This window comes from Alligator mississippiensis, chromosome 6 (assembly GCF_030867095.1).
Source record: "Alligator mississippiensis isolate rAllMis1 chromosome 6, rAllMis1, whole genome shotgun sequence".
Lineage (NCBI taxonomy): Eukaryota > Metazoa > Chordata > Crocodylia > Alligatoridae > Alligator > Alligator mississippiensis.
Window position 1 is genome coordinate 101,259,023 of NC_081829.1, and position 13,478 is coordinate 101,272,500.

Below are 13,478 nucleotides of genomic sequence, written 5' to 3' on the forward strand. Positions count from 1 at the left end.
GCACACCTACAGCCTAGCGAATGACCTGCTGGGGGGCACGGAGGTGAAAAGGGATCTTGGAGTCCTAGTGGACTCCAAGATGAACATGAGCCGGCAGTGTGACGAAGCCATCAGAAAAGCCAATGGCACTTTATCGTGCATCAGCAGATGCATGACGAATAGGTCCAAGGAGGTGATACTTCCCCTCTATAGGGCGTTGGTCAGACCGCAGTTGGAGTACTGCGTGCAATTCTGGGCGCCGCACTTCAAGAAGGATGCGGATAACCTGGAGAGGGTACAGCGAAGGGCAACTCGTATGGTCAAGGGCCTGCAGACCAAGCCCTACGAGGAGAGACTAGAGAAACTGGACCTTTTCAGCCTCCGCAAGAGAAGGTTGAGAGGCGACCTTGTGGCTGCCTATAAGTTCATCACGGGGGCACAGAAGGGAATTGGTGAGGATTTATTCACCAAGGCGCCCCCGGGGGTTACAAGAAACAATGGCCACAAGCTAGCAGAGAGCAGATTTAGACGGGACATTAGGAAGAACTTCTTCACAGTTCGAGTGGCCAAGGTCTGGGACGGGCTCCCAAGGGAGGTGGTGCTCTCCCCTACCCTGGGGTCTTCAAGAGGAGGTTAGACGAGTATCTAGCTGGGGTCATTTAGACCCAGCACTCTTTCCTGCTTATGCAGGGGGTCGGACTTGATGATCTATTGAGGTCCCTTCCGACCCTAACATCTATGAATCTATGAATCTTGTCACCGCCATCACCTCGGTATGTGCTGTTTCAGAATTGACAGTTCCAAATTACCAAAGATGAGAGGATAAAATCCAAGAATTGTGGAGGAAGGATGTGGCTGAACTTTTGACAGATGTGCTGCCCATCATTAAATCACCTGCTGGTTTTTGGTTGGGCAGTGATGCCTTAAAGGCATGTCCAGCGGTGCTGAGAACAGACACCAGTGACCCTTCTGCTGGCAGGAAAAGTGGTGGAAGCCAAAAGTTAAAAAAGGGACTCCAGACACCTGGATGAGCATGACACGATGGGGACAAACCAGCAGAGCTCTTGTGAAGGAAAACGGTCTCTTCCGCTCAGCAGAATGCTTGCTGTTGTGTGTCAACGAAATAGCGGTGCAGGAAAAGTTACTATTATGATTTGTATCTTCAAAAAGCCTCTGTCAGCATGCTGTCAGGCATTTCTTTCTTATTCTGGGCCTTGGCTAGATTCCAGCCCACAAAATTTAGCAGGAATAAATGATCTATTTTCAACCTGGGTTAGCCTGTGGTAGCTCCTACACTGTGTTTGTATGCTCCCAAAGGTGTGTGAGGAGATGGTTCCTGTCATGAAGGATTTACAATCTAAAATCCTACAATGAAGCAGGGATAATCTCTGAAAGAAGATGCTTGCTTGGCATGAAGATTTTTTTCCCCCAGTGTTTGCTTTCTTCCTTCTAGGTAAAGGCCGCTCTGTGGGCCCTCCAAGGGGGCACTTCTGTGGTCATTGCAAATGGGACGCACCCAAAGATCTCTGGCCACGTCATCACGGACATTGTGGAAGGGAAAAAAGTTGGCACCTTTTTTTCAGAAGTGAAACCTGCAGGTAAGCTGGTATGCGGGGCAGTTTGGAGATGAGGACTGAGTGAAGGGCTGAAGGTTTCTGGCATCTCTAAACCAATGGTGGCAGATGCCAGGGAGAGCATGGCAAGGGATGGATCACTCTAGATCTACCTTGTAACATATGCTGTCTGTCTCCTGCCACTGTCAGAAACAGACGACTGGGCTAGATGGACAGTTGGTCTGACCTGGCATATGTGGGTGACTGGTGCCTCCTGAGACTGGGGGGGATGACAGTGGGTGACAGTGTCGGTGGCAGGGTGGCGAGCAGCGACTGCCCACAGAAGCTGGCAGCAGCGGTGGGGTGGGGGCGAGCAGGACTGCCCACAGAAGCCAGCGGTGGCGGCCAGTCTCAGGGGACAGGGGGCACGTGCCCCCCCGTGCCCCCCCACCAGTCGCCTATGCTGGCATGGCACTTCTCGCATTCTTTGTAGATATTGGGGTTTGGGGAAGGCTTCCTAGGGGGATGAAGATGGGTTACAACTTTATCTATAGCTGTAAGAAACTGACAAAAATGTACTTTGTGAGGCTAGCAGATCATTTTTAAAAGATGTGTATCCATCTGTAGGGTCTGTAGCTGTGCTGCGGCAGTGTGCCTGCTGGCCTCCTGGGGCTAAGGCTGTGGGTTCAAGACCCCTGGTTTCCTTGGCCAGAGGGCATCTGAGGTGTGTGTCCTATCCTGAGCAACAAGAATGATCAGGGGCCTGGGAGATGAGACTTATGAGGAGAGGCTGAAAGAAACTCAGGAGAAGAGAAGATTGAAGGGGGATTTGATAAGTCTTTAAATACCTGAAGGGCAATTACTGAGAGGATGGAGACAGGCTTTTCCCTTTGGCCATGGGGGACAGGACTAGGGGCAATGGCCTCAAGCTACAGCAGAGGAAATTTCTGACTGTGAGGTGGTCAAGAGTTGGAATAGGCTACCTAGAGAAGTCGTAGACTCTCTATCCATGGAAGTTTTCAAGAGTACTTTGGACAGACACTTGCCTGGGATGGTTTAGTCAGCGATGATCCTACCCTGAGCAGATGACCTTGTGAGTTTCCTTCCAGCCCTACTTTCCCATGGTCCTATGATCTGATAGAGTCCCTTGCATGCTCCTTGTACGACCACTGATGGGCTATAATTAAATTGTCTTTCAACCTTTCTTTAGTGAGTTAAAAAAACTGAACTCCTTAAACTTCTCATCTTAAGGCACACTTTTGTAGAGTGTAAATCATTTCTGTAGCTGTTCTCTGGACCTTCTGCCATTTTCTCTTATCCGTATAAGATGGAGACACCAGAACTTCCATACGGGGTTGGAAAGTTACCTTGGCACGGCATTGGTAAGACCAAGATCTCTTTCTAATCCTACTTGGTGGTCTCCTCATAGTACATCACAGCATTGTGTTAGCTGGCTATCCCAAAACCTTGAGCTTGGGAGTGAATGTTCAGTTTGCCTTCTGCAGCAACACCTGAGCCTTTTTCAGAGCCACTGCTTTTCAGACTACAATCCTTTTTTCCTATAGATACAATCTATGTTCTCTGTTCCTATGTCTTTGAAAAAGATATGTTGCCTTTTAGGTGATCAGATCTCTTTAGTATTGACTTATCCTTCTTTTTTGCTATCCCATGTGTCTGAGAGAGAGACATTCCTTGGACATGAATTTATTATTTCTAGACGCTGATTTAAAAATAATTGAACGAGAGTGGACTGAGAACCAATCCCAGCAGTGCCCCAAAGAGATATACTGTATTAACTGAGAATTCCTTTTTTGAGCTCTGAAAGTTGTGCCTTGCCTATTTTAATAGTGGTCTTTGTAGTTGTGATGGCTTAAGGAATATGAGAGAAGCTAGATTTGTTTTGGCAATTTCTTAATGGAACAACTCAGTAGTAGGAAGAGATGTTAGACAAACATTTTAGGTACAAATGCTAGTTTGTCTGACTTCTTTCCCAAATAGAGTAAACTATCTTGGCCTGCCCGTGGTTTGTACCTCCTGCACTGTACACTTGGTCCTACTCCTCTCCTAGTGCTGGGAATGATCTTAGGAGTCCAGGCTATCTCCTTACTCTAACCACTGCTAACAGATTGCACTACTGTGGATGAAGACCTAGGCCAAAAAGTGACAGGAGGGAGTATAGAAGTCCTCTGCAGGTACTTGGAATGACAGAGATCATTTGGGGAGGGCCAAAGGATTGTGAAGAGCCTGAGATATTGGGTTGTGGGGTTAGAGGAGACGAGGAAGAAGCTGAGAACAAAGGTATCCTCATGGGTCAGCTACACTGACATAGTGTATCTGGGTCTGCACAAGAGAGCAGGGAGATGGTCAGAGGAGGAACACATCAGGAAAGGTGGATATGCTCCCGGCTCTTAACGTTTTTGTTTATGGTTTTTGTCTGTTTACAAGATTTTTACCACTCTGATACTGTCTTTACCTAGGAATATTTTTCTGTCTCTTTCTGTTGCTTGCAAGTCCCCAAGCTTACCTGAATATATTTAAGAGGCAAGGATTCCTTAGGGTGACATCTTTTAATGGACCAACTATGTAGCTGGGAAATGAGATAGACAAGCTTTCTTTTGAATGCAAGGCATTCTTCCTCAGGCCACTAAACATGAGTATAATTAGGCATGATTTTGATGTCACTTTCTGCATGGGTATAGTTGCAGCTTCTTGGATGTGCACATGAAACCGCATGTGTACCCTTCCATGTGTTGAGAGAAAGGGTGAGAGGTTTTAGCCAGTGTATCTTTTCTTGCCTGGTGGATGGTCACTGTGATGAGGAGTTTTAGTTTTTGTATATGCTCTAACTTGGAGTTAAAATTATATCCAGTGTGCACACTCTTGTTTTCATAGGCCCTACTGTAGAACAGCAGGCTGAAATGGCTCGAGCTGGTGGCAGGACCCTGGCAGCATTACAACCTGAACAGGTAACAGGGCTACATGACCTCAGATCTTACTAGAATCCACAAATGTGCAATATGTTTTCTGGGAAACAGTTAAGATGAGTCCCTGCTCGAAAGGGCTTGTGTTCTTGCTTTTCTGTCAAGCTCATCACTTAGTAATGTATTAGGAGAGGGGAAGGGGCATGGCATGGTGGATGGGCTACAGAGCTGTGGTTAGGAAGTTACGCATGTTTGAATCCTTGTGTTTTATATGTATTTCATCATCTAAATAACTGCTCTATTTTAATACAAACTCTCACAGTCAGTAGGCAATGCCTCAGACGCACCTAGGAGTGGGCTGCCCCAGCTGCTCCCGCTAAGAAAATTCTCACAATGTCCGTAGGGTGCCCCTGTGTGCAGTTCTCCAGTGAGCGCACCATAGCATTACAGTTGGGTTGGATCAAGGGGAGCCACCATGAAGAACAAGGCTGCTATAGCTGCAAATAGGAGTGTCTTAAAGGGAGAGGTTTTTGGGGTTGAGAAAGAAGGCAGAGACCTGAAAGGCAGAGATGCAAAGGCCAGAAATGGAGTTGGCAGAGTAAGTGATACAGTCCCGCTTCTAGCAAAGAGAAAGCTGAGAGCCGTCAGCTCTCTGAGGGGAACTGGGGGCCAAACCAGGGAAGAAACTGTGAGGTCCAAAGATGTGCCGTTCAGAGCTGGAAGGGACCAGAAGCCAGAGTACTATGAGCTACTTCAAGTTTACCATGATAAGAGGAATTCCCTTTTTTATTCCTGTTAGAGAGCTGATATTATCTATCATCTTGCTGACTTACTGACAGACCAGAGAGAAGAAATTCTGTTGGCAAACAAGAAAGACATGGAAGAAGCTGAGAACAAAGGTAACATGTGCCAGCTACATTGACATAGTGCATCTGGGTCTGCACAAGAGAGCAGGGAGATGGGAATGTTCTCTGCTTCAGGGCTTGAGGAATTTGGGAATGAGCTCTGTGGGATGACCTTCCTCTTGGCTGCCACTGAGGAGCAAATCCAAGACCTTGAAAGCCCTGAGTGCAGGCAGCTGTAGCTCTGAAAGTTGTAGGAAACACTTTCTCTGCATTGGACACCACAGCCAGGTAATGTGCTGAACAGTGACGTACAAAAACTGACAGTGCTCCAAGTCCCCGTGAGAGCGATGCCATGACATGGCGAACACCTCATGTTCCTTAGCAGTGGTGGCCAACACAGGATGCCGTGCCCCATGGAGGTGAATTCCATCTCTTGTGGCCAAGCCAGCTGTGACGCAATGCTCTCCAAAAAGAGCGACATCCGTGTACTAACTAGGCTTAGTCTACTTTAAGCAACTGGTGCAATGCCTTTAATCAGCATCAGGTTATTATTCTGAGAAGTCTGGGATGGACTGAATGTGGGACAGGTGACTTGTGCTCACATCATGAATCGTTTCTACATTATACTCCTGCATCCTTCATGAAGGATGCACAGAGGTGTGCAAAGTGTAGGTTGGGGCAGGCAGTGGGTTTGTGCCTGGATGTATCCATTCACAGCAAAGCCTTTCTACGAGTTTATTGTTTTAGCAGCATCAGGAATTCTTTAAAAAGGGCAGAAACATTGAGCTCTCCTGTCATGTCTGAGATGTTAGTAAAAGTGTCTTGCTTTAAACTTCACCTTCAGAGCGTGAGCTATGCATGCAGCTGTGCTGAGCACACTCGCTGCTAAACTGATAGAGCCAAAATAATCTCACCCCCAGGAAATGACCCACCAATAACAAGCATGGCCAAGGTAGGGGTGTACTCCTATTGCCCGTCTCACCCATCGCTGTTTTTCTTGAGCTTCTCTACCTTATACTAGTCACTGTTAGACACCTAGCTCTGTATTTGGCTCTTGTGCCACAGTTGCTGCATTGCCCTTCAGTGAGTCGGGTGTCACTTTCTTGATATCTGTCCTCCTCCTCCTGCAGTGACCCCTCAGTTTTTCCAGGGTAGACCCTACATGCATCCCTAGCAAGAGCATCTTTGCAACATTTGAACAACAGCTAGCTGCCTCTGTGGTAGATACGTCTACAAGGAACCAAGGACCAGCCACTGTTGTCCTTTAAAGGTCACACTTAGTGGTTCCTCCAAATGCATAAGTCTAGTCTCCAACAAATGTGGTGCTTGTTCAGAATGGCTAAATCGCTTTCCCCTCTTCCAGGGAGACTGGCGCTTCCTTTGATGAAGAGACTGAGTCTGTCTACGTCCAAGCTGAACAGCTTGGCCATTGGTCTGCGCCAGATTGCAGCATCCTCGCAGGACAGTGTGGGCCGTGTCATTCGCCGGACGCGAATAGCAAAGGACTTGGAATTGGAGCAGGTGACAGTGCCCATTGGTGTCCTGCTGGTGATCTTCGAGTCCCGCCCAGACTGCCTCCCACAGGTACGTAGCAAGAGCACGTGGAACTGCTGCAGCTGCCTGTTGTTACCAGGGGAGGAGCCGGGGAGGATTCTCTTGATGCAGGGGGTGGTCAGCCGTGTGCCTGAATGTTTCCTGAAAGGTTCCCCTGCTGGGACTCCTCTAAACTGAGGTTCTGGCCTCCTGCCTGCCTGCACCAGCTGCTGCTGGGTCACAAAGCCCCTGAGCAGTGCGGGGCCCGGTGCTTCCCTCTGTGGGTGCGGCCACCTGGGAATGGCTGGCTTGGCCCTGGGGCAGAGCAGCAAGGTGGCAGGAGGGCAGTTGGGTGTGCTGGTGGTGGGAGAAGGTGGTGGGGACGGTGCACGGGTCGGGTTTCAGCGTCCCATGCACTGTTGCACTTTGTTAGGTAGCAAACTAAAACACCACAAAGGTGTTTTACCTTGCTACATTACAAAGTCATTTACAGTGGAATACACTGCTGAGCGTGCAAACAGCAATGCCATTAAAGCGATGCAAAAGGGCATTTAAGCTGCTTTAAAGGCCAATTTTGTGGTGTATACAAAGACCCTTGCAGTTTAGGCACTGTAGTAGAAGCAGGACTTCTCCTTTCGTGGAGAGCTTCAGTGATTTCGGGCAGCTGGAAGGACTGATTGGTGCAGAGGGGAACCAGTGTATCATTGGTGATACATTGGTGTCCCCTTGCAGTGGGACATCCATCCACAGCTAGCCCCTTTGCCAGCACCACCTTGACATTGGAGACTTGTCCATGAAGTGTATTTAGCTTTGGAGCTGTGTGCATCCTATGTCTGTCCAAATAGCTCCCTGGGCAGAGTGGCCTGGAAGACGGTATGACTCCAACAGGGTCAGCATGGCTGCAGGGGGAATCTGGTACTTGCTCAGTGGTGTCTGCATTATGCTGATGTTCTGTAGTGCTCATGCCTTCTCTCCCTTTGGCAGGTGTCTGCTTTGGCCATTGCCAGTGGAAATGGTTTATTGCTGAAAGGCGGAAGGGAGGCATCACATAGCAATCAGATCCTTCACCACCTGACACAGGAAGCACTTTCTATCCATGGGGTCAAAGATGCAGTGCAGCTGGTGAGTACTGGAGGCCAGTCTGGAATTTGGCAGATGTGTGCATGTGCTGTAAGTGAAGCCCATTTGTGAATGCTTCAAGGCAGAGATCCTGTGAGCTTCCTTTAGTCCTCAGAAACCTGCTGCTTATTTATTACAGGTGAATACCAGAGAGGAAGTAGAGGACCTCTGCCGCTTGGACAAACTGATAGATCTGATCATTCCACGCGGGTCATCTCAGCTTGTTAGGGACATCCAGAAAGCAGCTAAAGGGATCCCAGTGATGGGGCACAGTGAAGGGATCTGCCATGTATATGTGGACGCAGATGCCAGTGTTGAGAAGGTCACAAGAATAGGTAAGGTGGGAGAGGCTTCTTGTGTTTGAGTTCAGCTGAGATGTCTGTATTGTTTTAAGACATAGGTTCATAAGTACATGATACTCAGGCTTGCTCATTAGGAAGGCTTGAAAGAGTGTGCAAGGAGCAGCTTGTAACCATTGTCCATTCTTGCACCGTAGTCAGAGACTCAAAGTGTGAATATCCTGCTGCTTGCAATGCTCTGGAGACGCTCTTGATTCACCGGGACCAGCTGCGAACCCCACTGTTTGATCAGATCATCGATATGCTGAGAGTGGAGCAGGTCAGTGAGCACCGCCTGTTTTGCTATGGACAATTGCTAGCCTTTAGGAGTCTGGTTGGGACGTTAGAGGCATTTGCAGTAGCGCTACGGTATACAGAAATGGGCTTCTGGGGCCCTGCTCCCCCAACCCTCAGGTTCTGCCTAGAGATGAACCTGGTGTTGCTGAGCTGTGATGTGCATCGCGGTCCTTCTCTGGTGCTGCTTGTATTCCCTTTCTCTGCTGTGTCTGGAAGCAGAAGCTTTTGGTCCCGACTCTTCATGTCCTGGTGCTAGTCCACCAGATCGGCCCCTCTTGTGCTTGAGGTTTGTCACTCGTCTTTATCTTAACCACACTCAATTCCCTTCTTTGTTTTTGCCCCCTGTTTCGCACTGTTTCCTCCCCCCAGACTTACCCCACACCCATGCTTGTCAACCTGTCCTTGGTTCTGCCTGTTCTGCTTTCCTCATGTCTATGCAGGATCTACAGAGCGAAGCTCTCGAACGACTTTCTCGGCATCTTGCAGACATTGCAGTTCCAGCAGCATCTGTGCAGGAGTCTTTGTAGTTGTGTGCTTAATTTCTCTGGGCTCCAGAGAGCTGTAGGATTAAGCCCTCAGCTCAGACCTTGAATGCTAATTAACAGGTACTTGACACAGCTGGTGCTATGTCACTAGGACACGCAGGCTGTGGGTATTTGTGCAGAAAACACAGGGTCAGAGGGAAAGTTGGGACCACATGTGTTGGTGACAGGGGAGCTGGGGGGGATGTGTCCAAGGGAAACCATGTGACCCAGAAAGCTCCCCAGTGAGCCCCACTGGCAGTTCTCCACAGACTTGGGCTTCCCTTCTGCAAGCGGGAAGGGGCTGTTAAGCTAGTGTAGTGTCAGTCTGTCACAAAGGATGTGAAGTTTCATTCAGTATTTGTGTATCAAACAAGTGGCAGTTGAATAAATATTAGACAGACACCCAGCTCTGGTTCTGCAGGCTCCCAGCAGCATTAGTGCTTCACGACAGACTCAGAGTAGCTTGCCTTGTTTTGCTTGACACAAGTACTATGTTTTTTCTGCATGGCAAGACCAGGAACACTAGCAGTTACTGTGGTGTAGCTGATGCTCTGTGTTCACTTATCCAAGCTGATCTTGCAGGGGCTTGTTCATGCAGCCAGGCCGTGAACTGAAATCTCTTCATAATCTTCACTTTGGTTAAACTAACTAAATTGCATTTGAGTCTCTGTTGTAAGGGATCTTCTCTGTATTTCTGATTCATTCTTTATAGCTCTCCTCTGAAGTCTCTCTAATTCTTAACATTCCTTTTAAAGTGAAGGTACCAGACCTGGACATGTGTTCCCAGAATGGTTTCATCACTGCTGTACTGGGTGTACTCTCACCTCTCTACTCTTGCTTGATGCATAGTTAAAGGAATACGTTACATCTTCTAGCTGCCATATTGTGCTGGCGGTTCGTGTTCAGCTGGTTGGCAGCCATGACCCAGGTTCAGTATCCTGTTGCTAATTCACTGAGCCATAAAATTCCCAGAAATGGCTTTTACATTTTATGACCTGAAACTGTCTATAGGGTCTACATAAGGCAAGAAATCTGTGCTGCAGCCAGCTTTTTATTTCTAGGGAATATTTAACTTGGGGGCAGCTGTTCTGTGTGGAAGGTATTTGGAGAGGTGAGTTGATGCATATTTTGTCCTCGCAGGTGAAGATTCATGCTGGCCCTAGGTTTGCATCTTACTTGACTTTCAGTCCTTCAGAAGTGAAGTCTCTCCGTACAGAATACGGAGACCTGGAATGCTGCATCGAGGTGGTGGACAGTGTCCAGGAAGCCATTGAACATATCCACAAATATGGAAGCTCTCACACAGATGTGATCGTCACAGAGAATGGTCAGTGCCCTGCACAGTAAAGTGCATCAGCTCGTGCTGTCAAACTTCAGGCACTGGTGGTTGATGTGCACTTTCATGGCATGTAAGGCTACCAGGCCCAGAAGCTACTTAGGACAGAACCTCTCTTGATCGTTCTTACTGTCATGGCTGCAGACCTGTAGAGTTGACATCTGTGTGCTGTGGTGAAAGGGCTGTCAGTATTGGTTTGGTCATGACTAATCTGCCTAATGCTGTGCTGCACAACTTGGTTTGTGCAGGTTCTTGCACTGCGCACATAACTGAAGATCTCTGAATGCTCACATCAGTTTGTTTCCCTCAGAGAAAACGGCAGAGTACTTCCTGCAGCACGTGGACAGTGCCTGCGTGTTCTGGAATGCCAGCACCCGATTCTCCGATGGATACCGCTTTGGGCTTGGTAAGGGAGCAGGAGCAGTTCTTTTGCTCTGCTTGGGTTGCAGATTTGAATTTGGGATTTGTACACCTAGCAGATACCTGCCTGAATCCTGGAAGATGAGGCTGTACCTTCTCTGCCTAGAGCTTCCTGGGAGGATTTTAGAGAAGATACTGTAGCAGAAGTAGACATTTGGATCTTTCAGCTGAAAGGATTAGCAGATAAAAATCTGGTGGGTGTAGTTAACTTCGACAGGAGCAGAAAGTACACTGTACCACCTGGATTAATTAGGAAGGCGAGTCAGTTAGGAAGGGAGAAAAGATGTTCTGTTGTGGAACTGAGTAACCTCTAAAGGCCCTAGCCTTGAGGCTGTGTGGTGTTAAGTTTAGTTTAGTGCATGTGCATAGCAGGAGAAGACCCTAAAATGACCATGCTTAGATAACATATGGTCTTCACTTCAATTCCAGAGGGGATTCAGTGGTCTCTTCCGTGAGGATCGTTAGACCTGGAGATGAATGAATACCTCACACACATGTGTACACGTGCAGTCTGGCATAGTGCAACACCTTTTCACCTGCATTCGCAGGCTGGGCTGCTGACCACTACAGTCCCAGAATCGAAAGGGGCTGTGTATGTGGGGGTGTGGTATCCTGAGAAATTCCAGTTCCATTTCTCTCCTCTCACAAAGCCTTGTGGGAGTTGCAGAAGGCTCCCAGTGCGAGCCTTCAGTGTGAGGGAAGCACTGTTGCTTGGAGCAGCAATGCACAGGATGGCCTTGGTCACAAGCTCTGTGGATGTCTGTAGGATATTGCCCAGTTACGGCAGCTGCTTCCTGCTCTGAGCATCCCTGCTGTATATCCTGGCAGAGCTTTTTACAGAGTGTGAAACTTTCAGAACACAAACTGAATCTTGATTCTGCTTTGTAAGGATGTCACTTCAATTTTTGAAAAAAGCTTCCAGCTGGCTCCATAAGGGCTGTTTCACTCCGGAAAAACAGGTTGTAGACAGAGAGACATTACTTTGCCTCCCTTTTTAAAAAAAAATGTAAGCTGAGTTCTGCTTGGGGGAAATGGGATGGAAAGGATGCACTATTGGCTGTTCTTCGTCTTGGAAAAGATGCAAGAACTGTGTAGCACTGAAGCAATAAGAGAAATTCCTTCCAGCAAAGAGCCAACTGTGCACAAAACCCAGCTTCATCTTGTGTTCCTATCTCCCGCTGCTGCAGGGGCCGAGGTTGGAATCAGTACTTCTCGTATCCACGCCCGTGGACCGGTGGGGATCGAGGGACTATTAACTACAAAGTGGCTGCTGAGAGGGGACAATCATGTTGTGTCTGACTTCTCAGAGCATGGGAGCATGAAATATCTTCATGAGAACCTCCCCATCCCTCAAAGGAACACCAACTGACAGCACCTGAGAGCCCAGGAGTGCGACAGGTTTACTGAGGATGCTCAGGCTCCAGAGCTGCCTCTGGGGAGGAGTTTGTACTTGCCCTCAGGTGAGTTGTCTGCTCTGGCTCCCCCGGAGGGTTAGACACTGTGCAGTAAAATGAAGAAAAGACAATTGTGTCTGTCTGAGAGTTCCTGCTCCTACTCGCTGTTAGCGCCATGTAGCAACAAACATAGAGGCTGCAAGTAGACACCTGTTCCCAGAGCTGGGTCCTCAGACCATCCCAGCTGCACAGTGAGACTCTTCCCTTTGCATCCCTTTCTCTCCCTTGCTCCTTTGGTAAACCACCTTTATTTGCTTTGGGGTGGACCTGTTCCTTTCTCTTAATATCTTCCTGTGGCACTTGGCCATCTCATCCTGGTCTGAAGGGCTTTGTTTCTGAGAAGACTTTGTATTGCCGAGCGTGTTCCCTTTCCCTGCAGTCCTAGCATCTTGGCAGCTCTTGGAAGGGCTGGAATGTTCTGACACTTACTTTGCGCTTAAATGTTAGGTAAATCGATGAATAAATGTTCCAGCGGCAGAATGCTTTGACCAAGAGATCCTTTTTAATGTTTGATTTCTTTTAATTACAGATAAATGTAGATAAATTTCACAACTGTAAATGTGGATTCCATTACCCTTTTATGAATATTTGTACCAAATATTTTTGTTCATTGTTTTATATGAAACTTTATCGTCCCCACAGGAGAATGGAAATGGTATTTTAACTCCATGTTTTTCAAAATAAAGTTCTTGCAAAATGATTTTCGGTCTTCAAGTGTGTGATTATTTAAAATGAAATTGTAACTTTCTCTAGAGAAGACTCCCCTAGTTAACAATGGCAAACACTTGGAGGTCGGCAATCTTGCAATTTTTTTTTCTAATTTTTTCTTTCATTTCATTAACATTGTCACTTTTTTCACATAAAATGAGTCGCATGTTGTACGAATTGGCTATGTCCTTCCGTGGAAGTGGGGCTTAATCGCAGAAATCCCAAATGTGGTTTCCTCTTTTAATCTAAATTCCAACACTAGATGTAGGATCCTTGCCCCAGTCTGTCATGGCTTCATCTGGTGGCCCAATGCCTGTGATTGCTCTGCCTGTTTGAATACAAGAGACTAGTTTAGAACAAGAGGGAGAATTTGAGAAGCCAAAGGCAGTGACTGCTAAGTCTAAGTCCTGTGTCTTTTGGGCCATATCCCTGCTGGGATTACTGTGGCCTT

At 47.7% G+C, this 13,478-nt stretch overlaps 1 protein-coding gene across 4 annotated transcripts in view; it reads left to right on the top strand.

Annotated features, from left to right (window-relative positions):
* Positions 1-13,019, top strand: part of ALDH18A1 (aldehyde dehydrogenase 18 family member A1) — a 38,107-nt gene extending 25,088 nt beyond the window's left edge. For all 4 annotated transcript variants that reach the window (XM_059730309.1, XM_059730308.1, XM_059730307.1 and 1 more), the window contains 10 exons: positions 1,433-1,577; positions 4,425-4,498; positions 5,253-5,352; positions 6,662-6,882; positions 7,816-7,953; positions 8,090-8,285; positions 8,447-8,568; positions 10,250-10,436; positions 10,756-10,851; positions 12,053-13,019. In XM_059730309.1, coding sequence (XP_059586292.1) covers positions 1,433-1,577; positions 4,425-4,498; positions 5,253-5,352; positions 6,662-6,882; positions 7,816-7,953; positions 8,090-8,285; positions 8,447-8,568; positions 10,250-10,436; positions 10,756-10,851; positions 12,053-12,234 — 1,461 coding nt within the window. In that variant the 3' untranslated portion in view covers positions 12,235-13,019. The remainder of the gene's footprint in view (positions 1-1,432; positions 1,578-4,424; positions 4,499-5,252; positions 5,353-6,661; positions 6,883-7,815; positions 7,954-8,089; positions 8,286-8,446; positions 8,569-10,249; positions 10,437-10,755; positions 10,852-12,052) is intronic.
* Positions 13,020-13,478: the final 459 nt, after the last annotated feature.